We start from the raw sequence: 25,859 nt of genomic DNA on the forward strand, positions 1-25,859 counted from the left end.
CTGAGCCTGCTGCAGGTGTCCTGGGCCAAATTTAACTTCACATCTGTGATGGGAGGCGCCAGTGTGAAAAACCTCATTGACATCCCCTTTCTCTAACACTGTGAAGTGAAACTGCGAAATACCACCAAGCATGCTGTTCAGTCGCTTGATATAGTTAATACAACAGATGACTAGAAATGCACAGGACGATGTGGCTCAAAGAAACAGCTGATTTCATTCATTCATTCATTATGATCTAATGAGGTTCATGTATGGGCTCTGCTATATGCCCTTGTTTTTTCATAGTATACAGACGCTGGCTGTTGTCAGGGTCTCCTCATTTAAAATCCCTTTAAAAACATGATGCAATTAACTCCAATTTGTCTAAATAGACTGTGACTGGTACCAATTTCTTCTCTTATCAGCCAACATCACAACAAAGTCGAGAGCTGAAAGAAATGTTTCAAATTGGACTTTGCCAGGTTTTTTTTTTTTTTTTTTTTTTTTTTTTTTTTTTGGCTGCAGGATTCAAGGCAAGGACATCTGCTCCCCCATTAGAGAGGTGCTCCATTTTTGAACAAATGGACTGCCAGTTGTAATTTCTCCACTGGTCACTCACCCTAAAATAGTGTCTCACTCTTTTATCAATGTGATGCATGTCTCACATAAGTGTCAGGTGTAGCTGTATCTTTTGTCCTTTCAAGACACACCTGGCAAGATATTGAGGTTAAAGTCTTAGTAGCCTAAATGGGGCCGTAACAAAGTGATCCCATAACCAGAACACATCTTGTTTACAAGAATCAAAATATGTTCTTGAATTGAGACTATGCAACTTTTACTGCAGTCACAATTAGCAATTACAGGATAGTTGCACATTGTTGTTAACCTTCATTTTTGGGGTAATTTTGATTAATTTTCTTTAAAAAAATAGTTCTGAGAAATAATCTTATTTGCTTTCTCATGAGTGCTTAATGACAAGACTGATGCGCAGGAAAGACGTTGGCCTAAAGTAGCTGGGTGGAGGTTAAAGACTGGAAGCTGGAGGAAATAGTTAGCCTGGCTCGGTTCATAGGTAACAAAATTTGCCTACCAACAACTCTGAAGCTCACTAACACGATATATCTCATTAGTTTAATCTGTACAAATTATCAATCTTCTCCTCTAACTCTATACTCCCCAAACAAAAAGCAAATGGCGTATTTCCCAAAATGTCAAACTATTTCTTTAAACGCGTCATCATTAGGCGACCTGACCTGAGAACAAGTGAGCCCACAGGCAGGAAACAGCAAACATGTTTCCGAGTGAGCTTGTGGGCTCATTTCAAGTCAAATAGTCTGACTTTAAGTGAGGTTTGCACTTGTTAGAAGTGACAAAACTGGATAAAAGTGAAATACAGATTTAGAAATGACCAAACCTCAATAAGATCAGTGGTCACTGTGGCATGAAACATCATGTTACAACAGCTTTCTGTGTTGAAGTCCCACTATGCAAAGTCACCTCCAACAATGAGGAGAAATAATCTTCTTCAAGCATTTATTTTCTTTTTATTATATTCTGAGATGCAAGACACAGAGTCGTGGCCACTCTCCAAATACCATCACAAAATGACATGACAGGCTCCTGCGTTGTACGCCATCATTGACTTGTTTGCTTTTGTATGGAGGGGCTGTGGAGGGGATTCGGTGGGGAAGTTCATCTCATGTGATTAACTGGTGGTTGCTAGGTGACCATCCTGGAAAGGAGCCATTCATTTGCAGCCCATCTCTTCCGACAGTCAGGATTTGAGAACAGCCTTTGCACATGTCCGAACCAGCCACTGCTGTCCAAGTCACCTCCTGTACATACAGCCGGTTGCCATAGGGATTTCAGGGACATCTGACTCAAAAATGACATGAGTCACGCATTTGTGGAGAGACTGCTTTTTTTCTTATACTTGTAGTAGATTTGCTGAAGGGGAGGCATGATATTCTTTAACACAACTGCCCAACTAAAAGGGCCACAAATTGAAAGGTTTAAGGGCCGCCTCTTGTCCTGTAGTTAGAAGCTGAATCTCTTGGTAGCAGACATAAAATAGCAGACCACTGAACACATGAGAGAAACCTTGAGCCGGAACTACACATTTCTTTCCTTTGCTTTGAGAAATGCCTGGGTGTTTTTTTTCCTCTGGATAATCTCTGTCCTAGCTTTCTCCAAGGCCACTGCCACTGCGAGCACAGAGCCAAGGTCCTCCACACGGCAGAGCAGTATTTCTGACAATACACCACGTCTTAGAATATATTGTCAAAACAGATTTTCTACAGCTGTTCTGCTCTTTCTCTCAGACAAAGTCATTATCAGACACCGTGCAGATGTTAATAAACCTCGATTTGGTTTATTTGTTGTTGTATTATACTACTGTTGTAGGTTTCCAGTCACAGTCTATTGCATTGTGATACGTTTGAAGGGATAGTTCAACATTTTGGCAAATATATGTGCAGTATTGCCCAGAGTTAGATGAGAAGCAGAGCTCTCAAATTTGAGGCTACTGCTAGCAGCTGGCTAGCTTGGCTTAGCATAAAATCAGCTAGCCCGACTCAAAATCCATGTTCCAGCACCTCTAGAGCACACTAAAAACAGCACATTGTGGTTTTCCAACTTTTCATTATGTTAATATGACAAGACTCAATGAGAGTCACATTGCCTCATTTGTACACTTATACAAATGAGATATAACATGCAAACGACTGAGTTTGAGAGGGCCTGGTGAGTGGATTTAGTTTTTGTTAGGTGAGAGCCAGACTAGTGCTAAGCTAAGCTAAATGGGCACTTCTTGTAGCTTTGCATTTACCGAACATAGGGCGGCATCGGTCTTCTCTTCTAACTCTTGGCAAGAAGAGTACGCATATTTCCCACAATGTCCAACTAATCCTTTAAGTGTAAGTGTCGATCAGATCAGATACCATGCAAAGAACAGCCCCTTCTGAACAGGCAGAAATCTCAAGTAAGATGCACAGAGGAGAAAATATAGGTCAAAATCCTGCGCCATCCGACTCTCCACTGGGTGGCACAGAAACCAATCAACTTGACAGTGGTCTCTGATCGGCAGAGGGCTTCCATCTCCCCCTATCATTTAGTCTCTCTCAGCCCCAGTGTGGCTGGAGCGCTGGTCCCATTTCTGGATGAAACACGGTCTCCATCCTAATTAACCCAGATGTGGATATTAATAAGATGAAAGCAGGTCTAGACTAGAAACGGGGCAGCTTGAACGGAGAAGGTCCTGATTTCAGAATGGTCACACTAAAGTGGGACACCTTCGCCCCTCCTTTGACAGGGGAATAAAGTCCATTTCTATATATAAAAAAACCCCCCTGGCCCTTTTTAATTGCTCCCACCTCTCTAGAGGTTTGAGTGCGATGAGAAGCTGAGAATATCTACAAGGGGAGGCTGCACAGCATGAAGGCAGAAATGTCAAGATGATGGAAACATATGACAGACAGGACTTCACCTGACGACTCTGAGGTTTTGTTTTTGACGGGCATGATGACATCCTATTGCGAGAAGCTTTGGCGACCGTAAGGCTGAAAAGATCAATCCTGTGGCCTCCGTGGCTATTAAAAGAAACCTATTAAACATCATTCCTCTCATCTCTGTCAGTGCAAATGATGCTTCTGCTCCTTCCAGATTCATGTGTCATGTGAGAAATGGGACGTACTTGTGCCAGGACAAGATCACAGCTGCAAAAGTGCGAATCTGGTGGGAAATGTCATACACAGAACAAGCAGCCCCCTGACACATGAAATGGATCGTACAAGTGAAAGAAAAGACAGGAACGTCAACAAGTTAACTCAGAAAAAATAAAACTTGTTTTTCTGCCTTGAGAATTAGTTTTCATTCCGTTATCTTACAATGAGTGGGAGACAGTTCCAGATCAGGAAACACCGGGGGGAACCAAACAGGATACAATGGCGGGCACAGACATGACTCATCTAGCTGATTGTCTTCATGGAGCCACCAACATGTTGTATTGTCTTGTTCTAATGAGTGGCTAAATTAAACAAGGTTTCGGGCGAAGCTGAAAACAGACCAAGAGACAACTAAACAGACATAAAAAAATGAGGAAAAAAGGCATCAGGCTCTCCATTTTTATTCAGATAAAAACAAATGTGATATTAAATTTAGTGTGGATGATTTCAGTTGAGAATAGACAAATCCAGTGGAAGGAACTGAACACAGTTGGTGGAACCACAGTGGCACTCTTTCCTCTGGAGTCCATCTGTCCTACTGGCCTGTATGGCAGCATCGCTTTGAGGGGACTGCAGCCCTACAGGATGTTGGTTTTCGTATCCTCCTGAGTAGTCAAACGTCAGCTCCTCTAGTGCATCGATGTCCCTTCCAGCAAACAGCGCCAGTCTAGGAACCACAGAGTGCGCACGGACTGGCTGCATGAACAAGTTGGGCTGGCAGGAGTGGTTGAGAAAGCGGCCTACGTTTCCCACCACGGCAGGGTCCACAAACGTCTCAGTGACGGAGCCCTTACCTGCATGCTCCCTTACAGCAATGATGTAGTTATTTTCCTCAGATCTCTGAGCGAGCTGTCTGCGTCTGGCCTCCTCAAAACTGATCACCTCTCCTGCATACTCGCACACAAAGGTCCCCTGAGGGATTCCCTCCAGTGTCCGCACTCCCCAGCCCCTGTTCTTGGTGCTGTAAACCTCCAGCCTGAGCCTTAGTCCTCTCTGCACCACCCGGGTAGAGCAGGCATCACTGCAGGTGCAGAGGACATTGCACTCAAACACAGGTGAGCAGTAACCAGAGCCTGTTCTGGTAAGGTTCAGCAGTGTGCCGGTGCTGTTGTATGGCTGCCCATGTGTCTGCAGGCAGGAGCAGCTCTCAGTGAAGCAGGAGTGGGAAAGGCAGCAGCATCCAGGAAGGGTGACTTCACTGGGGTCAATAGTGCATCCTGGTCCCTGAATATTATCTGGGGAATACTGAAAAATGACAAAGACCAGTCAAAGTTTAACAAAGCTGTAAATAACAATGACAACAAGAACAACTGAAAAGAAATTTAAAGAGCACATCAAGCTGAAAAGCCCGTAATTCCTGAAAATCTTCAGTTTGCAGCTGAAACAATGAACTGTTCGACAGTAAGCTAGTTGCCAACTATTTTGATAATTGATGAATCATCTCAGTCAATTCTTCCAGCAAGAATGATAAACATTCACTGGCTCCAGCCTCTCAGTGCTGCTGTTTGTCTTTGTATTATGGGATAGTACACAAAATATATTTGGGTTTTGGACTGTTGACCACACAAAAGAAGACATTTAAAGATGCTACATTGAGCTTTGTGACAGGAAATTTATAGACTGAAAATTTAATCAAAATAGATTAATTAATAATAACAATCAGCACTTGCAGCCCTAATTCCAATTCTATTTCAATTTATGGGAAACGTTTTAGAACAAAGGTCCAAATGATTTGCAACTGACTTGAATCCCATGTAGTTGCACAACCTGAAGCAATATGATTTAATGTCTTCAGAATTTGGTTGCACTGTAATGCAGTCAGAAAGGTCTTCTAGAGCATCATGAGCAAGGAGCGTTATCTAGGACAACTACTTTGGTTCTAGAGAGGCAGTTATTTTTTGATTCCCCGCCCGGTGTCAGCTGGGACCGGCTGCAGCCCCCTGCGACCCAGCAAATGATATGCAGTTATAGATAATGGATAGGACTGGAGAGAAAGAGGCTGGAGCCTGTAATGATTTGCTGCCATCTGCTGGTGAAACCATGTTTCCTATTTGATAGAGTAGACAACCAGCAGGTTCTGACGAGTTCCTCGAACAGCCAGAGGTTTTTTGGACAAAGCTTGAGAGATTATCCTTTCAAGATTGGCACCATAAATAAAATGCACTATAATTATTGGATATTTTTTTCCTATTACCTTATGTTTTCCTCACAGGTGTCGACTGAATCTTTTATTGCAGTACGGGATTTCTTTTCTCTCGTTTTTCCTAACTTTGAAGGGGTGCTTATAAGAGTTAGACAAATACGTCTAATGAATAACAATAAGATGTGTTTGAGGCAACAGTCCTGCCATTACATAGTTTGTCCACCAGAGAGCATTTTAAACAAAATCTTCACCTTAATACATGCTTGTATTGTGGTCCCAGTTCTTAAAAACAACATACTGTTTGTTCAGAAATGAGTATGTCGTTTATCATTATGATCTCTTTTTAATCATCGCTTTCTGTTAAGCTCATGTCAGACCAAATTAGAGGGGAGTGACTTACATATTAACTTACTTTAGTACATATTCACAAGTTTTAATTTTAAAGTGGAACTATTAAGATAGGTATGTCCGACATTGATGAATTGAAAATATCATCAAGACAACGTCTCCTCTTGCAAAATGACCGAATAACTAACTACTAACTGTCAAACCTCAACATTTACTGTCAGTTAGCTATCTGTAGCCAAATGTTTTCAGCTCGTGAGGTTCAACTGCAGAGAGAGCTACGAAACGTTACCTGAAACTGAGGAAATGTCAGTGCACCTGAACCCGCCTCAATTAAAACAGGGACATTTTCGAGACCGTTGCTCAAATCCACGCCGCCTCTGTCCATATTCATATCCGAAGTTTCCAAGGAAACAGCGGCGGACCAGCCGGAGTGTGGGACGACGAACAAGAACTCGATCCTGGAGTCTGCAACTTCCGGTAGCTTAATTACAGACTAGCTCCCCCTACTGATGCATCAGTGTTATTACACGACTGTAATTATAAACCGTGTGGTTTGACCAGCTGGCCACACTGAGGACAAAGTGGCCAGGGGCTCATTAAGGACAAATACAGCATAGCATGACATAATAATTTCATCTAAACTGCCGTGAGGGTGAAACTGGAGAGAATTACTTGTTACTAGCGAGAAACGTGCCACACAGTGCCAAACCAATTTATTCTCTATATATGGGCCATCACATTTTTCAGTTGTGTTTTTATTTCTTTGCTTCTTTCTTTGCTTGCTCAGTATTTTTCCTCACATTTCTATTCATCATCACCGTCCCTAAGCACAATTGTATCCAGCCATGCATTCAGACAATTGCAGTAACGAAAAATGGCCTGCAGATGGCAGGACTACTTAAGCAAAGCACTAGAATTCCTCTTCTGGATCCACAACTGCACTTCTGCAAGATAAATAGATGGATAAGGATCAATTAAGGCACAGTAAAGGAGGCAAGATCTTGAAATTGCTTTTAAAATGGCTAAAATATGCTCGTCACTTAAAACCCTATATTAAAGTCTTTAATGACAAAGTCCTCTTTTACACTCTTCGATGAAGAACTACCAGAGCATATTCTGACTTCCCACATGACCAAACAAGCTGAAAACATGGTCGTGTGAATACGCTTGTAGGTTCCTGTCCCTGTAGTCATCGAGGCCTGAGAGAGGTCGTGATTCAATGCCTTCTCTCACTTAAGTTCAGTTCTGCAATTCAGCTGGGTTTCTCCTGAGAGGAGAATGGAAGTCATTTTGTCGGAACGTCAATGTTTTTTCAGTAGAGAAAGTTCGGCAGCGTTTCCATGCTTAACCTTTCTATGCTGTTACAGTGTTGTCCTGTGCCATTGATATGCAGTGGTCTATTCTCTGGTGGCTGTCTGAGGCAGACGGGGGGAGGTCACATTGCCAACTGGCATTTCCACGCTGCACACAAGTGACCGAGGATTTTCCTTTGAGGATCAGCATTCATCTTTGTCCTTGGGCAAAATTAGCGCTGTCGGTAGTTAGTCCTGCATCTAGGTTTCAGAGATTGCATATTCAATCACAAGCTGAAATGTTTGAAGCGAATGTTATAAGTGTTTGACAATGACTGATCTGTCAACAACAGAGGTGAGGACTGAAAAGTATGTGGACACCATGACTCAGCTGTTGTGTTGTGCTCCACTATTAGTTCTTCCAAGATGAAATAACTTTCAAAATACATGACATGCATTTGTTCAGATGGGTGAGTTCACTTCTGTTGATCAGTCAGGAATTGTGTCCTGTGTGATGCCCCAGTCATCATTCTTTCAGGTGGTTAGCATTTGATTATATCATAAAACATATACAAGTATGTCTCATTTTTCACATGTCACTGTAATGTTTTTCCCTCTGCATGTTTTCTGTGTCACTGCCATACCGCTCTCAAAAAAGCCATACTGACCAATAAGATAACCAAACCACACTAAGAGTCAGCAGCCACATGAGCAGCTCTGTGAGGCTGTAGCTAAGTGCTAACATTGGTATACTAACATACTCGCAATGGCAGTATTAATATGGTGATGTTTCATAGGTCTAATGTTTAACAAGTTCACCATCTTAGTTTAGCATGTTAGATTTGCTAATTAGCACTAACAGGAAGTACAGGTGAGACTGATGGGCATGTCATTAGTTTTGCAGGTATCTGACCATCATCTATTGGACAAATCAAAAATTTGAGATCCGCAGTTATTACAATTCAACATGAGGAGGACATGAATGTCTGTAGCAGATGTCATGATAATCCATCCATACATGTTAAAATATTTCACTCAAACCCACAAATGTCAGCCTTTTGTTGGCACGAGAGGGCAGGTTAGGGAATGACCGAACTCATTAGGATCCATCCTCTGGGAACCACGAATGTATGTTAAAAAAAAAAAAAAGTGTCAGTCCTGTGGATCTTCACATATTTTACAGGATCAGTAAAAACTGACCAGGTGGTAGTGCTGGAGAAACAGTCAGGGTATCAACAATCTCTGTGTGGATTCATCCACTGGGAACCGTGAATGCCTGTGCAAAATTTCATGGCAATCCATCCAACAGCTGCTGAGGCCGAAGTGGTGGACGGACGGACCGGCAGGCCGACGTAGCACTCCCGAGAGGCACGCTGCTAGCATGGCTAAAAATAACAGCAGTTTCAAAGGAGGTGCCTGTCAAGATGAAAATAAAAAGGCATCAGTTCCCTGGCCATACAGCCACAAACACACAACGGAGAAGTGTTGATAGATATAGAGAAATACATCCGACCACTATGATTATTCAACAAATTAACTTTTTTTTTAAATGTTAATATGCGAACAATTTATTATATTTCTCATCATCTCACGAAATATGATCCAACAGGGGTGAGATGCATGAAACCGTTTCTCCTACATATCCTTGTCTTCATTAAATTCTTTGGGCCTTAATTAAAGCCAGATTAGAAATACTGATGACTGCATTTTTAAGGATTTGGTGAAATAGTTGCATAATCTGCCTCATGTACCACATATCTTAGATCACTAATATGTTTTCCACCGCTCAGTCCAAACATTTATAAATTTTTAAGGACATTTTTTTAAGGTCAATTCTGGGTTTGTCCCTGAATGGAATAATTTAACATATGCTTATGTGCTTTCTTGTAGCATTTAAAAGGGCCTTTCCTGGAGTACATAATATGATTTGACATTGTGGTTCTCATTGTGTCATCCGACAATAGGCGGAAACAGCTTCTCTTGCTCCAGATGAGGCACGTTGTTGGGGGTCTTACATGGGCGCTGTTGTCAGGGATCCTTCGCTTTAATGAGAACACACACACACCAACACAAAGGAGCTGAACTTTGAGGCTGGACTACAATTGGTTGGAGAGTTAATGAACCAAAGGCACAGTAGAGCTTGTTCTCTGGGGAGATTATCAACAACAGTCCAGCACTCCCTCTGCTACTGTGCTGATTGACTTAGCCTCAAATTGGCTGCGATGCCTCTCCCAGCTTGTGAGGAAAGCTGCGCCGTGGCCTGGTGGATGCACCCATGTCTGGTCTGACAGTGGAGAACAAAGAAAATTTCAAAGGTTCCCCTTATCTGCCTTTGTCAGCTTGAGTAAGCATAATTGTGATGAGTTGACCCCAGAGGGTTCAAAGGGGCTTCTTCTGACTGCTCCACTGAGTTCATCAAAGGCCATCAAAGGCAGTGGAAGAAACAGGGAAGCCGAGATGCTCCGATTAGTCACAGCGAGGACCAGAAAAATCAGACTGCATTTCAAAATCACGGTGAAAAACATAAAGAAAGAAAGAAAGAAAGAAAGAAAGAAAGATTCAAACACATTAATGAACAAACAAAATTTGCCTGCATTCAAACTTTTGGGTGAAAGCGCGATGCACAGGAGGATGAGTTCAGCCCACATTCGCACCCTGCGGCAGTCATCCCACGAGACTCCTGGGTGCCTTCCTCTGCTGCCAGGCAACCGCAGTGACAGCGTGATTCACTCACATGACAAGATTTTGCAAAGCAATTAAGCGAGGAGTCAAGGGGGTTCATCGGCCTCCTCCGGCAAGCAACATATTTAGCTCTTCACTCTGAGTTTGAAGAAGGAATGAAGTTTGATAGAAATCTATGAAGAGACAAGTTAGTCCAGACTGTACACAGCCAAACAAAATCTGTGTTTCTTCATTAAAACTTCTTGCTTTTCACAAACAAGCTTCTCCACTTACAAAAACTCACATATAACAGTACCTACGTACCTGAACCATCACAACTGACAGTGATGGAGCCAACGTAACACTCATGTTACCTTCTAGTTTTCCACTTTATAATACATCTGAATATAAGGAAGTAGGGAGAGTACAGGGTTTGTCATTGTTTGTATCTTCCCACAGCAGTCCAGCAACGACTACTGCTGGAGCACAGCAACACCTCCTGGACAAACCACACGCAGAACTGAAGTACACCATAATACTAAAACCAGTAGTAATGATTTCTTCAGTTTAGTGATGATTAGTGATTGGCACCTCGTGGCTGCCTGTCATGGAAAAGCACATTTTTTCATTCATATTATTGATATCAACATATTCATTATTGTACGCATACATATATAGCTTTGTTTTTTACATGTGAGAGAAACTGTCTTTCATTAAACTGCATTTGCAGTGGGTGAAAATTTAACACAGCACTTCAAAATGAACATAAAAATACATTTGACAATATATTCAGAACAATTGTTAAGGGTTAGGGGTTAGATATTTACAATAAATACCCACAACCATGCAGAATTGTGAAAATGAAAATCACCTGTAATAACACTGAGGCGACAGTCATCCTTTCTCCTGTCAAGCCATCAGAAATCTGTAAACTGAATCTTACAAATGTATTTATGTATTTAGTTATTTCCCATGTTAACATATGCGCAGAGAAAACAGCATTGCTTGCTAAAAATGATGAAGTCATTTGGATTAACTAAGACTACGACAGCTAAGACAACTGAGGCAGAATGCTGCAGCCTGATTCAAAGGATGTGACAAACTTACAAACATTCAGGTGCAGCTCAGGACATGTCGTAATTCAGTTTCCATCCCTTTCACAAGAATAACATGCAGTAACACAAGTCTTACAAGGTTTTTCAGAGTAAACAGGAATAGCAGCAATGTATAATCTCCAGCAGCAATCAATGCGCAGCTTTCACAAATCAAGTCAGCCAGGCGTGTTGCCTGTAAAGATGTTGAACCTCTCAAGAGGCTCCACTCCTCCAATCAATAGCCTTTGTCTGTTTCCACTTAGCCAGCTATGGGTCAGTGTCTGTGTTTTAAATGGGATGTAATAACCAGTGAACAGTTTCTCTGCAGGACCCCCACTGCTGCACAGAGACAAGGGAGTCTCTCACCTCAGACTGTTGTTTCTGTTTTGCTTTGTTTAAAAGACATGTTCGCCGTGCCTCGTCAAACTCAAGCTGGTACCTACATTAGATCAGTGTTAAAACAACATTTTCAATGAAATCTTGCCGGTCAGTTCAGGTCCAGCGCTGCGATGGGGCCACCTGTCAGTCATGGGTTATTATGAGAAACACAAGATGCCTCTGGATCACAGAGATACAGAGGCACAGGTGTCACATCGTGGTTTCTGTGTATATTTCCCATTATGTCAGTCTCTGTCGTGTCGACTGCCTGTAACTGTCAGCCGTGGTAACAGGAAACAGTGTGCGTGCTCACTGTTCACCCCTCATTTCCAGCCCCTCATCATTAATGATCACGCACCTGAACTGGCTCCATATTTCCCAGAGCCGTCTCCGCACTCTGCCTTCAGCACGCACACAGGCATGAAATGGACTGTCTATGAGAAGTCAATTTGCACCAGTCACAGTGGAGAACGATTACAACACACAGCAATGAGCGCTTTTTAATGGTGTGTTATCATCGTGGAGAATGGAAAAGGCTTTGAACAACAGAAGGCAACTTGCTTTTGTTCCTTACATAAAATGCAACCTAGTTAATATGATCCTTTGAGTAAATATGTGCTGTTAACTGTGGCAAGACACAGTTCCTCAGAGAGGAGTCACTGTTCTTGACGGTGTAATAAAGCAGTCTCAGTCTCTAATTTCACGGTTCTTAATACTTTATTCCAATTTGAAAGCATTTGTGTTTTAACTTTAACTCAAGTGAATTGGTTGCACGCTCCTTTACAAGTAAACAACAGTCTACAGCCACACTGATGCTTTACTCTACTCAGTGAAGTTGATGGCATATTTGGCAAGTTTTGCAGGTATTTGGTCTTAAATATTGGACAAATCAAGACTTTGACATGATGATGGTCCTAGACAAAAAGCCAGGAGATCACCAAAGTGATTACAAGTCATCCTGAGCAAAGCATGAATGTCTTTCCCAAACAGTAATCCAAGTCATTAAGACATCTATCTCAAAGGCACAACCTCATGTTGGCGCTACAGGAAAAGTCACAGCAAAAATAATTACGGTTCAGCTTCTGGGAACCACAAATGTTTGTCCAAACCTTTGTGTCATTCCATCTTTTAGATGTTGGTATATTTTATATACAGAGGACATGCATCTAGGCCTGTGCTAACATTGTAACAGCTAACAATAGCTAAAGCAGTGGTAGTATGATAGTATCTTAGCAGTTAGTATTGGCATCTAGCAGTTAACATCAACAGTATAGGTGAATCTAGCTGTATTGTCTTCCTCTGTTCCTCTTTGCAGGTAGCGGTTAGCATTTAGCATTAGCATTAGCATTGGCAATAGCTAAATGGTTGCATCGGAACCGTATTGTCTTCTTCTGTTCGTCTTAGTGGTTAGCATTAGCATTAGCATTAGCTAAATTGTAGCATTGGTACCACTACCTGGAGCATCTCCTAAACAGGCCTGGGTCAGTTGAACGTGGCAGTGCTGTTTGGATTGTGTAGGAGCAGTGTGAACTGGCACTAGGGGGGGTGACTCTGGGAGCCAGAGTTCACCACCTAGCCTCCTGGAGGTGTAGTGGGACTAAGTAGGCAAAACACCGTTGAAGGGAGGTTTCCACCTGATGACCCCCAGAGACGTGTTAGGAATCACTGCTCTTTGGCATGCACAGAGGCAGATTAGGGGTCCGAGGTTCTTCACTGAGAATGAATCCTCTTTTTGAGCACAAGTATCTTGTGTTTAAATTAACTAGATAAATGAAAACTTTGACCAGCTGGTGGCACTACAGAAAAAGTCAGGGGATCACGAAAGACACGAGGATTCGACGTCTGGGCACCATGAATGTCTGTAGCCAACGTGTTTTCAATTCATCCAACAGCAGTTGAGTTGTTGATATTTTAGAGCAAATGTCTACAGAGCTGAGCCGAGCAACATTTTCTAAACCTGTAGCCTCAGTCCTGACCAATCCATTCCTAACCCTGATGGGTAAAACCAGAGCCTTTTGTATCAGCTCATGAGAACTTGACACATCAGAGATACTTTGCCATATAAAAAAGTCATAGTTGTACTCGTCTCCTCCTAATAAAATAACAAAGAACTGAGACACTCACTCAGTGTCTCTCATTTTCTGATGTAAATGAGACGTTTCATAAAGGCGAGACTCGTTTGGATTTTGCAAGTCAACAGATGTTTGACCTTTTCTGACCTGCTCTCTAATGTCACCATTGTGCTGGAGGAAAAGTCAGACGCAGCATAAGGTCAGGCCAAAATGTGTTGAAAATGTTGTTATGCAAGGCTGGAATTTACTGTAACATGACATGGCATACTGTGCACAAGTGCAAACGTATGCACACTCACACATACACACACACACACACACACACACACACACACAAGCAATCAAGAGAACATTTTACACTGTTTTGTTGACTGGACAATCAATAGAGTAATGGAGTGAGGCCACCTCAGATTGTATTGTCCCATTACTGTTTCACCTTCATGTCAAAGCGGAGTATTGTTTGGAAATCTGTTTCACCACTGAAATAGGAATGTGCTTGTTTGCTCTGCACACTTGCATATGCTGAGACATAACAGTAGCAGTAGGGGCTATGTCTAAGAAGACGGAAATGAGCTCCAAGCCTGTGTGTCAGCAGTGAGACTTAACACACATCCACACTTACAGCATGCCGCAGGCAAAAAGCGAAGCTCTTTAATTGGGCCCTGGGAGAAAACACCACAACAATCCGTCCAACAGTTCATAATGCATTTAACAGATGATTAACATCACTGAAATGCATTATGGTGCCACGCTTCTATTGTGTCTTTTCCCACAGTGTTTCTCCGTTATTCAGACAGTATAGAAGCAACATCATCACAATAAAGTTCTGCAAATACAGAGGCACACAACAACAACAATAACAACAACAACAAGTGAAATTAACCTGCTCCTCTGCTGGTGATTAATCAGATGGAATTTCTGTGTTATAAAAGGCTAAAATAAATCAAATGAATCCAGGCTGTAGAGAGACGTCATGCGAGTCTCCAATGAAAGATATCATGTTTTGTCAGAGGAACTCACTGCCATTTACTAAATTTGTTTTACTTTCATTTTCATACTGGGCTCCACTGTTCAGTGACCATTCCTGGAATACGTCATTTGCATTCTGATAGAAAACTAACATACAATACTGAAGGTGTGCTGTGCACATTTGTATAGACTGGGGTTTACCAAGCCAGGAAAGGATTTCGATGCCTTCAAGCTATGCCAGGGAAGTCCACCTCTTAGAAACATCTTTGATGACCAGCAGGTGCAGACACAACGGCCTTTACCGGAGCTGAAAACTCATGTAAACATCATTTATCAAGACTAGGAGTCTACAGCCACTGCACCCGCATTGTGAGGCAATACCATCGCACTGTGCCACTTTGAGCTGAAGGTAAGCCTAACCCCATCATGCTAATATGCTTTATAATGACATTGCCAACGTTCTGATGTTTAACAGGTGTAACATTCTAATGTTTGCTAATTAGTAAGTATAAATAATAATATAAATAAGTATTTATATTTTGATGATACTGATGAAGGCATGATGACACTAAAGTTATTTCAATCGCCCCCAGGGCAATTTGAGTACCTGTATCAAATATCATGGCTATTTATGGAAGAGTTTTCAGTTTTCATTTCACAAAAATTTACAAGTGACTTCATAATGTTGCCGGACCAAAAGTCATGCAATCACCAAGTCTTTTGGAGGCATCCTCTGCACAACATGGGCGTCTGTACAAAATTTCTTGGCAATCCATCCAGTAGTTGTTACATATTTCTGGACAGCAGAAAGTCTGGACAGCAGTGGTGGACTGTCCCTAAATTGAAGGTAGCAATACCATACACAATGATAAAGAACACATTTTTCTGATGATTATACATCTTTTTCCTGACCCCCCCATACAGACCATTAAATGTTGATGGAGGTAACAAGTAGTCTGTGAGTAGCTAAACGAATCTTGTATGTGTTAGAGTTTGGTTATATTGAGAGCACAGACTCACAGGTGCTGTCTCTGCAGGACAGCCAGCTGCTCTCAGGAAGAGGTATGAAGTCACACCCACACTTTCCCCAGAACAATGGAAATAAGTGAGGCTGGGCCAGCGTGATTGCTGCACCCAACAAGCAGCCATGGTAACTTGGGTTATGCATGCCTCCTCATTCGCTGGGATAAACAATCTCTGTGAGGCGACCTTCTGTTGAACCCTGTTGACGATCACCTCTTCTCTAAGAGTGGAGCTCATCACATTGGCCAAATACAGGTAGAGAGGAGCCAGGCCTCTCTGAGCCATCAACAGCTGAGTGCTGTGTGCATTACAAAAGGCAGTGAAACGCTTTCTGCTTTTCTCACTTCAGTTTCATGTACTTAGCAGCCTGTGACTGCACTCAGCTTTGAAGGAGGCACCCTTTTTAGAAATAAAATTTCAACTTAAATTGAAATACACTCTTCGTGCACGGGTGTTACTGTGCTGTAGAAATGCGTACAGTGTTACAACAATGTTTTATGATGAAAAGCAGTTAAAATATTTAGCTTTAAAGGGTAATTCTGGCATTTTAAAACCTGGACCCTATTCTTTTATTTTTCTTTTCTTTTCTTTCTTTTTTTTTTTAAATATATATTGGGATTTAATTGATTAATAGGTACTAAACATTTTGGATTTGGTCCAGCAGATCGTCTCAACCAGCAGCTGCATTGACAGCAACCTTAGGTGCAAATGTGCCCTTAATGTTTGACAACATCATGGAAAGGATCCCGACAGATTTAAACTTTTTTGTTGAAGAGTTAAAGTCTTTCCTGTTTAACCAGAAACAGCTGCTGTGTTGCTCTGTTCAAAGCCACCAGACTCTGACAAAGAGAGTCATTTTACCTCACAGAACACAGGAGCTGCCGGTCTACCGCTGCCTCGATCACGTAGTTTGTCTATGTTGTTGTGTGACTGTTTAAACGTGTACTAACTCTTTAAAACACCAAAGCATCAGGAGCAGACAAGCCGTGTTGCCAGCAGGGTGTGCAGGTAAACGGAGGGGATTTCACTTGAATTCAGTCACCTGTGCTGAAAGCTCAACTACTCCTTCAGCCTCTCTTTGGTTTATCCTCGACTCTTCAAGCAGGTGCTCAATCTTTCAGGCTTTAAATGGATGAAGAGCTTCAGGTTCTGGCTCAGACTCACCTCCTGCCTACGCACTGGACAATGATTAAATTTTGATTCACTTCTCTCAGCGACTACCGCGGGCATGTTGGAAATCAGCTGAAAATTGAGACAAAAGGGCCGGCTGTAGGCTGTGAGTCTCTGCTGAAGCCAGAAACATGTCTCCACCCTAACCCAAACACCCCATCAACTCACCACCAGCTTAGATACCCCCTAGAATGAAACTTCAGACTGTCAGTGTTTGTAGTGTGTGCTTGAAAGCTGCAGTAGTTTTAAGGTTGTCCCATTTCTGTCAGTTGAGGATCATTTAGACAAAATAATCAGAATATTTCAAGTCCTGAAATGCAGATGAACCAGTGTCTCTGGAAACTGTGCAAATATTTGCACAATGACATTTTATGTCTCTTATAGTATGCACAGTCTTCAGCTGCAGTTTTATAGTCGACCTCAAGTATGACAGAAGAAAAAGAGGCATGAAGCCCAGCTGAGAAACCCTCTGTGCCATTTTACTTCACCTTCAGTGCAGACAGAGCTTTTCTCACTCCACACCTTTGAAAGCGTACATGATGTTTTAGTGGTTTCCCACCTGCGGGGTGTTGACCTTGTCAGTGGTATTTCAGGCTCTGGGGACTTTCTCTCACTTGGCTGGCAGCACCCGCAGGTGGATGGAGGGAGGGGTTGTCATGGAAACAGGCCACTTGGATGGGACACGGTGCAGGCTCCAGCACACACTTTGAAAAGCTTTCATTGATAGCTGTCCCAATGAGCTGATTTCCGGACTGTTACTAGGCTACCCGCTGAGACGGTATGAGGGCTCGTCCGCTCTGTGCAGATAAAAGCGCGGCAGTGGATTTTTTTAAAGTAGCAGTTTCAATGTGCAGGTTTAACAAACGGCAGACTACCGCTGCTTTACCGTCCTCTGTCCATCATTTATAGGACACAGGTCTCCCGAATGTGTCCATGACATTCACTGACATTTTTCTTGCTGTATCTCCTGACGTCTCGATACACAAAGACAAGCAGTCGTATCAAACTGTTGTATGATGTTCTATAATGGGATATAGAATTTGTGTCAGTGACACTATTTTAACCTCTTTCATTTGCCTCAGAAAGTAATTCATAAGAACACACTATACTGTAGCTTTAAGGAGGTATTTTTTAAATGTTTATAATTTGCCAATAAATCATCAGTTTGGGTTTAAACTGATCATAAATGTGCATGTGGTAAAAACTCAAGGTCCATTTTTTCCATTTCTTCCAGAGCTGTCAGCTGCATCTCATCAGCGGTTGTTGAGTTTGTTAGTCAATTACCACACGAGGGAAAAGGTATTTAAATAAATAAATACTTTATCAATAAAAATAACGAGCACTTAAAATTTTCTTTTTCATAATCATTTTTCAAAATGATTTCACAGCTTAACAAATCAATGAATGTATTGCTAATCATTCCTTAACAGTTTATGGACCAGTCACGGATAGCTCACAGGACAGAGCCTGCAAGAAAACGAGCATGTTGTCAGGGGAGGCTAAACGGAGATCGTTTGACTGCACCACAAAGCCCAGAGCTGTCAGTCAACATCAGAAACAAACAGAGCTTCTGTGCTCCCACTGGAGAGCCACTTTTCTACACACCCAGATCGAGATTTGCATTGTGGTGGAGTTATGGGCCTTGCAGAGACATTGATGGGTTTCAAGTAACTCGACATATGACTGTCCGAGCAGTTTTTTCAGAGAAAGCAGATGGCTGTTTCATGTTATTTTACTGAGTTAGAAAAAAATCTACCTTTAATGTTAGATGAAATGAAAATTCGACATGACACAGTGATGAATAATTTGTAGTCGCAGACATGCTGTAAATTCTGTACCACATACAGTAGAAAATGCTGAGAAACATTTGGCGGATTACAGAAGGGCTGCTCAGTGCCAAATAATGCTGCAGTCTGTACTTGCTGTAACTGTCCATTATCCATAATCACCATCGACTTCGATCTCGTCTCAGCTGCATTAATCTCCCTATGTTGCTTCTGTTCTAAAGCTTTGGAGATGCAGAGGTATGGCTGGTATAACAAAACAGGCAGCGAACAAAGCACTCTGGCACAACATCCACCGTGGATAAAGTGGATCATTTCTTTGTTTGTGAAGTTACTGTATGTTCTCTGAGGCATGTTGTGCTGCAATTATACTGTACTGGGATTAGAATCTAAATTATTCTCTGATATTTGCTTTGCGGAGGCAAACAAACTGCAGTCTGCATCTTCCATCCTCTCATCAACACTTGTAACGGAACACCTACAGCAACACTCATCCTAGTGAAATTAATCAAATCCTAATGTAAGACGTTAATAAGAGATTGTTTCCCCCCAACAGCAATTTAAGTTTGCAAACCTTTACTTTCAAACAGCAAATGTCTGTTTCTTATTAAATATACAGTTTACAAAATTAGATATACGTACAATTTATACAAATGACACTTAGTGTTGAAATCATGGTTTAAAAAATATGAGGAAAGAAGATTTTATTGAACTTGCTCCTCGATAAACAACATGTTTGTGTGTGTAAACCACAACAAAACCAGTGATTGTAGACATATTCTAGCAAAATAAGAAAAGAAATATTTAAGAAATTTAGAAAGCCTTACATCTATTTACCTAGTTCATAACATTCATATTTCTATTGCTGGTTTACAGTAGCTGCTCTGCAAACTCAAAGTCTAAATCAAACATACTGTTATTTAATGTACAAAAAGTAAATTAAATCATAGCTGATACAACATTACAGAGGAATTGCTAACATTATTCAATAGACAGTATATCAAGTCTAAATGTACTTTGTCAGCTTATATTTGAGTTGATAGACAAATTAGTATATATATTTCAGTGCACAACAGTCAACAGTGAAACTGTTTTACAAGAGAAAGAAAGATGGCAGTCTCTAACAGTTCTGCCAGAGAAACATGTCAAAAACGGGTTGGAGTTCAGCTTTTCCTTTGTTCGCGTATGCTGAATCCGTGACAATGCTCATGCTGTGTTCATCAAAACAAGTACTAAAAATAAAGCACAGTGACTACTAAGTCCAGGAAGCTAAACAAAGCTGCCATATTGTGTGTCGAAATGGGCGAGAGGTAAAAAGGCAATGTGCTAAACTAAAGATCTGAAAATCTCGGCTCGTCATTCGCTCGAAAGGGCAAGTCTGAGAGAACCGAACAAAACAAAAAGAGAAACATGAAACTAAACATGACTTACTTCACTTTTACACAAAGAAGCAAGTATGTATATTTGTGCTCCTGAAAGAAACATGTCTTTGAATCTCCCACTGGATAGTAGCTCTCACCACATGTAATAGCTGCGTGTGGTGTCCACCTGACTGGGTTTGGTCTCGGATGAGCCCTCTTTCTCCTTCTCACTGTCTGCCTCCCACAAGTTGATAAGAGGAGGGTACAACTCGTTTAGCGGTATTGACGAGGTTTTCTGCATGTACTTTTTCAGAGAATGGTGATAGTTTTTCCTCTTCCACCTCTTGGCAATGTACACTCCCAGAGAGGCCAGACTGATGATTGCAAACATTGTTCCCATGACTACCGCAAGAACAGTGTTGGTCCCTTGGTCAGATATTTCCACAGTGAAGGCTGCTTGCTTCGTTGTCACATTCACACACGACTTCTGCGTTTGTTGGTGGATGTTGGAGACGGTGAGGCACACCTCGTACTCAGTTGCTGGTTGTAAATGCGTAAGGTTGTACTCGTGGACGTCCACAGGTACCCTGGCAGTGTAAGTGATATGTGGGTTGTCTATTTTCATGGTGGCAGATGACCACTTGAGGTTGGAGGTCATTACATTGGAGTTTATTTTCCAAGAGACCAGGATAGAGTGAGATTCTGTTTGTTTGACGTAGATCTTCATAAGCTGAGTGCTGTCTAACAGAGTGCCGTTCACCCGTATAGCTGTCACTCTGGTGTCAGCTCCCTCTGAATTTTGAGCGACACAGGTGTATCTGCCAGAGTCTTCCACTTGGATATGAGAAATTCTCAATGTCCCCTCACTGCTGAGACTGTACTTGTCAGATAGGGTGTCCATCATCACCTTGTTCCCCATTGGCGTCACCCAGTAGATTTCAGGCTCAGGCTGGGACATAGCTCTACAGTCCAAGTCCACGGTCATGCCAATGTCAAGATTGAGGTGGCTAAGGAAGGTATCATGGGAAATCATGGGCAAGCACTGGTTTGCTAAGTTCTTCTGCAGAACCTCCCGCACGTGCATACCCCTTACTTCTGTTGGCATGGCACAAAACATGGACAGAGGTTCCATAAAACGGACAGTGGTTTTGTTGGAGCTCATCCACTGGATAACGCAGTCACAGCGCAGAGGATTGCTGTGGATGCTGATCTCACGTAAGTTGGGGAGAGAGTCCACTGTGGACTGGTAGAGGGCATTTAGGGCGTTGTTGTTTAGCATTAGGCTCTCCAAGGCTGGGGCATCACGAAAGGCCTGACGGTTGATGTAGGAGAATTTGGGGTTGTTTGTAGCCTCGAGCTTCGTGAGTTCAGGAAGGTTGTCCAGAGCGTACCGGTCAATAGAAACCAGCTCTCCCATGTTGTTTATGCCCAGCTCCTTCAGTCTCAGCATGTTCTTGAAGTCTCCTTCCTGAATCTTGTGCACTGGGTTTTTGTTCAAATCCAGGAACTTGAGGTTAGGTAGTTTCTGAAGCGCTCTCTGAGGAACTCGGACCAGCTTATTGTCATAGAAAGAAAGACTCTCAAGATTGTCAAGCCCGACAAAGGCATTTCCGGGGATGTCTGTCAAATCCATCCCTGCCAACACCAGGCTTCTAAGGTTTCCCAGTGGTTTGAAATTAAAGTCCATTATTCCAACAACAGGGTTCTCTCCAATCATGAGGATCTCTAAATTGGGTGTAGATTCAAACCACTGGCTGTTGATGGTCTTGAGCTTGTTGGAGTTGAGGTGAAGCCGGAGCAGGTTGTGGAGCCCAGAGAAGGCATTGGCGGAGATGGTGTTGATCTGATTGTGGTTGATGTAGAGCTCCTGCAGGTTGCTGAGGTCCTGCAGACAGTAATCAGGCATTTCTGTGATCTGGTTCTCCTCCAGATGAAGCGTGGTGAGCTGGGACATATTGGTAAGACCAACATCTCGAATGCTACTAAAGTTGTTCTGGGACAAGTCCAGCTCAGTCAGGTTGAAGAGCTGCTCCAGCTCCTCACTGGTTCTGGCAATGTAGTTGCTCTGTAGGAGGAGAACCTGAGTGTCACTGGAGAGGTTCCCTGGGATGCGTGTTAAGCGAAGATCATTGCAGTCCACTGTGATGGCTTCTCTGTAGGTGGACTGGGGAGTAAACCAGGGCCGGATCTCGCACACACACAGCTGGGGGCACTCATTGCTCTGGACGAAGGATAGTCCTATTGATACCAGGACCAGGCCAGCAAACACTTGGCCTAGAAGTAAGCAGTCTAGCCTCCGTCTAGCCATGCTGGAGAGGGACAGGAGGAGGGGCAGATGACTTTGGGAGAGAGTGTGTTACAGTCATCAACCAGATCTTTCTGCTGATTTGGTTTTTCTGTCCAGTGAAATTGGCCGGTGATGAAGCAGGCAGTAGAATTTCACATGAAGATGTTGGAGCTGCAGGATAACCTGGAAAGAAAGAGAAAACAAGGAGGTTATTGTACATGTTATTATAAAGGAAAAAAGCTTTTAGTCCATGTTTACAAATGATTGACAGAATGACAGAATTCCGGTTTTAGCCAATCCTAGCAGCATGTTGGTCTGTCAGTATGTGAGTTGGTCCATGAAATTTGGCACCACCATCATGTCAAAATTTTACTTTGTCTTATACTTTGGTTCTAAAGACCTGCAAATATATTACATCTGCTAAACAGCAGCATGTTACTGTTGTCATTCTGAGCATTATCAGCATGTTGATGTCTTCACATTTCTGTCAAAGCACTACTGTTTCTAGGTACAACCTCACAAAGGAGCTAGCATGACTAGACTCTCAGTCTTGCAGGTAATAATTACTGAATTATCACATAATCTTTCATGCTTCTTGTAAAAGCAGCAATTATTTAAGACAACAGATTGACTAAGAACAACAACCAGCTTCTCCACTATCCTTGTGAGACTGAGTTATGTGCAACATCAACAGTTTTGAGAAAATGCAAGTTCAGCTCATTACAATGCATGCACAAAACACTGCTCTGAACTACTTGGAAACAGATCAAATTCCATTGAGGCCTTTCATCTGTCCAACAGGCCCCATAAGGACTCGATCATTAGCTTCTCCGAACATCATTAAACACTATGAGATATCAGTATGTGCCATGCCTCAAACGTCTCAATTTTTAATGGAACACATTCAGCATTTTGAATTTAGGGCAAACATGAAAAAAAAAAAAAGTTTTTAGCAGGCCTAGGATTCTTTCAAGAACGACTGGGAACAGAAGGAAAATTGTCAAAACTTTGAGCTGCATTCTTTAACTCTAAGTAGACTACAAATAGGGATTTCAGGAGAGGGTTGTGAGAGGACTAGTAACTCTGATCTAGCCCAGTCCATTGGTTCAGTGAATTCGAGCTCCTGAGAGGTATAATGGGCATCTGCTTGCCCATATGGCAGTTACACTTACTCCAGTGACTTGGACAATAAATCATTAAGTCTGGCAGACAATAGACAGCTTTTACTTGATGCCAGTGCTACACTTTAAATCCCCCACTGTGTATGAATATATTGGAGAACAGTTTTCCTTTTTCTAAACTAGGGATGGGTGGGGGTGACCATTATGAAATATTTTTATCTGATGAAGATCTGACTGGGATGGAAACATTGTCCATTTAAATTTGTGGTTTGGAGTCAGTGTGTAGCTTTTACCATGTTCATCGATACTTAGACTTTTTCTCCAGTGCCACATTTGTGGTTTTGGGTAAATTACCTCAACAACCCTTGGATGCACTGCCTTTTAATTTGCTACAGACATTTCTGTTCCCTCAGGAAGAACTGAAATGCCTTTGGCAGTCCTTTAACTTCTTCATCTAGTGCCATCATCAGGTTACATTTTTTATTTGTCCGATATGTTCATACTTACAAGACTAACAAAATTACCAACAGCCTCAGCTGTGTTTTGTACAAATGTTAAAAAGCTAATATGCTAAACTAGGATGGTGAACATGGTAAACATTATACCTGCTTAACATCAGCATTGTCATTATATGCATTGTTTTGCATGCTGACAATAGCGTTAAGCTCAAAGCACCATTGTGCCTAAACACCCTCTTAGAGCTGTTTAGGCTTTAGAGACTTAGTGTAGTTAATAATGATTTGGAGTAAACATTGCCTTTCACAGTACTTTTATCTCAATTACACCAGATATGGCACACTGTATACGGTATATAGACATACTGTGCCTATGTGACAGTTGTATCACTCACAATTGCTTATTAACAGGATTAGGTAGCCAGCGCTTCTTTAACAAGCCCATGCACTTGCAGTATCCTACAGCAACACTTAACAGATCCCATCACTCAATTAGAACTATTTACTAAAGGAGGCACCCCACCCAGTGCAGAGCCACGGCAGCACCCAGGCAACATTGCCTTCTCCACCACACGGCTTTATGGTCAGCACCAGCTTAAGAAGATAGCGCTTAAGAGGCTTTCAAACAAGAGAGCTGACTAATTCATCTGAATGCAAACTGCCTGGCAACAGCACCAGGGAGACAGGAGCACCTCTCCGCTCCTCCTATACTGGGGATTCCCTATGGGGCAGGGCGGAGCATGGGTGAAACAGGGATAGCACACTGTGTTGACTTTAAGCTAAAGCACTGTATATTGTGACGATTGCTGCCCAGTCAGGATTAGTGGATGGAGATGCTGAAGTGGAGATTAGCTAGAGGCAGTGTAATGGATTCAAACCCAGAGGAGAGAAACAGGTCACTTAGCACTTTATTTAAAAGCAACATATCAGTGGAATCCAAGACACGTGCAGCAAACAGGAGGACTGAGCATTCATTAGTACTCTCATCATGAAGATAACTCCTTAAATGCTTGTTTGCAATATTTATAATTACTTAATTTCATTACAGTACAAACAAAATGTTGTTTGAGATGATATATTTCAGCATCTTTGGAGCTTGCTCTGCACCACAGCCATCACATCACACACAGGTTTCTGGCATTATTCCCTCAAAAGCTGAAAAACAAATACTCTCTAATGGTGTTTTTGTTGATAAAGAGACAGCATTCTCACAAATGATAATTTACCTCTTTTTAGCTAAAGTCAAACAAAAAGACTGGAATTTAATGGAATGGAATTTAACTAATTCTTACATTGTCAGCCTCAAATCACAATCTTGTATCTATCTGTCTACATAGATAGATAGATAGATAGATAGATCGATAGATAGATAGATAGATAGATAGATAGATAGTATACAACATTTGTGGCAAAGCAAAAAGTAAAATATCAAAAACTGGACTCAATTACATATTTCCACAAAATGGCTTTAAAAATATTATGTATCAAGATTGTAAGCAAGATATTATTACACTATGCAGTAACATTCTTGCTCATCTATTTACCACAAATGGGGTTAATCTTAGATTCTCCCCCTTTGGTAAATGCTGACAGCTTTGTCTGCGCTCCCCTTTATGCAATGTAAGATTAAGAAGATTCTGATCCCATTTAATACTGGACACACAAAATCTAAAGTAAAAAGTGGGTTAGCTGATTTTTTTTGATGTAACTATGAGCACTTAAAAGACAAAAAAAAAACCCATCAGTGTCACCATCCTGTTGGTTGATTTTTTTCAACAACAACAAAAAGCTGTCTGGGATATCCTGACACAGGCTTCACAGGTCCTGATCAGAGTCCCAGATCCACAGGAAAGCTTAAAACACTCAGCAGGTGGAAGAACACTCAACAACACAACACAACACCAAAGGCAGGAAGGCAGGAAACGGAAAAACCCAGACATTTTTGCTGCAGCCACCTTTGAACCTGTGAACAGAATACTACTTGAAATAAATAGCAACAG

At 41.9% G+C, this 25,859-nt stretch overlaps 2 protein-coding genes across 2 annotated transcripts; both read right to left on the reverse strand.

The window, feature by feature from the left end:
* Positions 1-4,095: 4,095 nt before the first annotated feature.
* setmar (SET domain and mariner transposase fusion gene) lies at positions 4,096-6,617 on the reverse strand. Its single transcript, XM_041961682.1, has 2 exons — positions 6,482-6,617; positions 4,096-4,946 (listed from the first exon to the last, which is right to left on the reverse strand). The coding sequence occupies exons 1-2, from the start codon at positions 6,581-6,583 to the stop codon at positions 4,149-4,151; spliced, it is 900 nt and encodes a 299-aa protein (XP_041817616.1). The 5' UTR covers positions 6,584-6,617; the 3' UTR covers positions 4,096-4,148.
* Positions 6,618-20,150: 13,533 nt separating this feature from the next.
* Positions 20,151-22,304, reverse strand: lrrn1 (leucine rich repeat neuronal 1). The gene has a single exon (XM_041959758.1). It carries the CDS (start codon positions 22,302-22,304, stop codon positions 20,151-20,153), a length of 2,154 nt encoding a protein of 717 aa, XP_041815692.1.
* Between the last annotated feature and the right edge of the window lie 3,555 nt (positions 22,305-25,859).

Source organism: Chelmon rostratus, chromosome 2, assembly GCF_017976325.1.
Source record: "Chelmon rostratus isolate fCheRos1 chromosome 2, fCheRos1.pri, whole genome shotgun sequence".
Taxonomy (NCBI): Eukaryota; Metazoa; Chordata; class Actinopteri; order Chaetodontiformes; family Chaetodontidae; genus Chelmon; species Chelmon rostratus.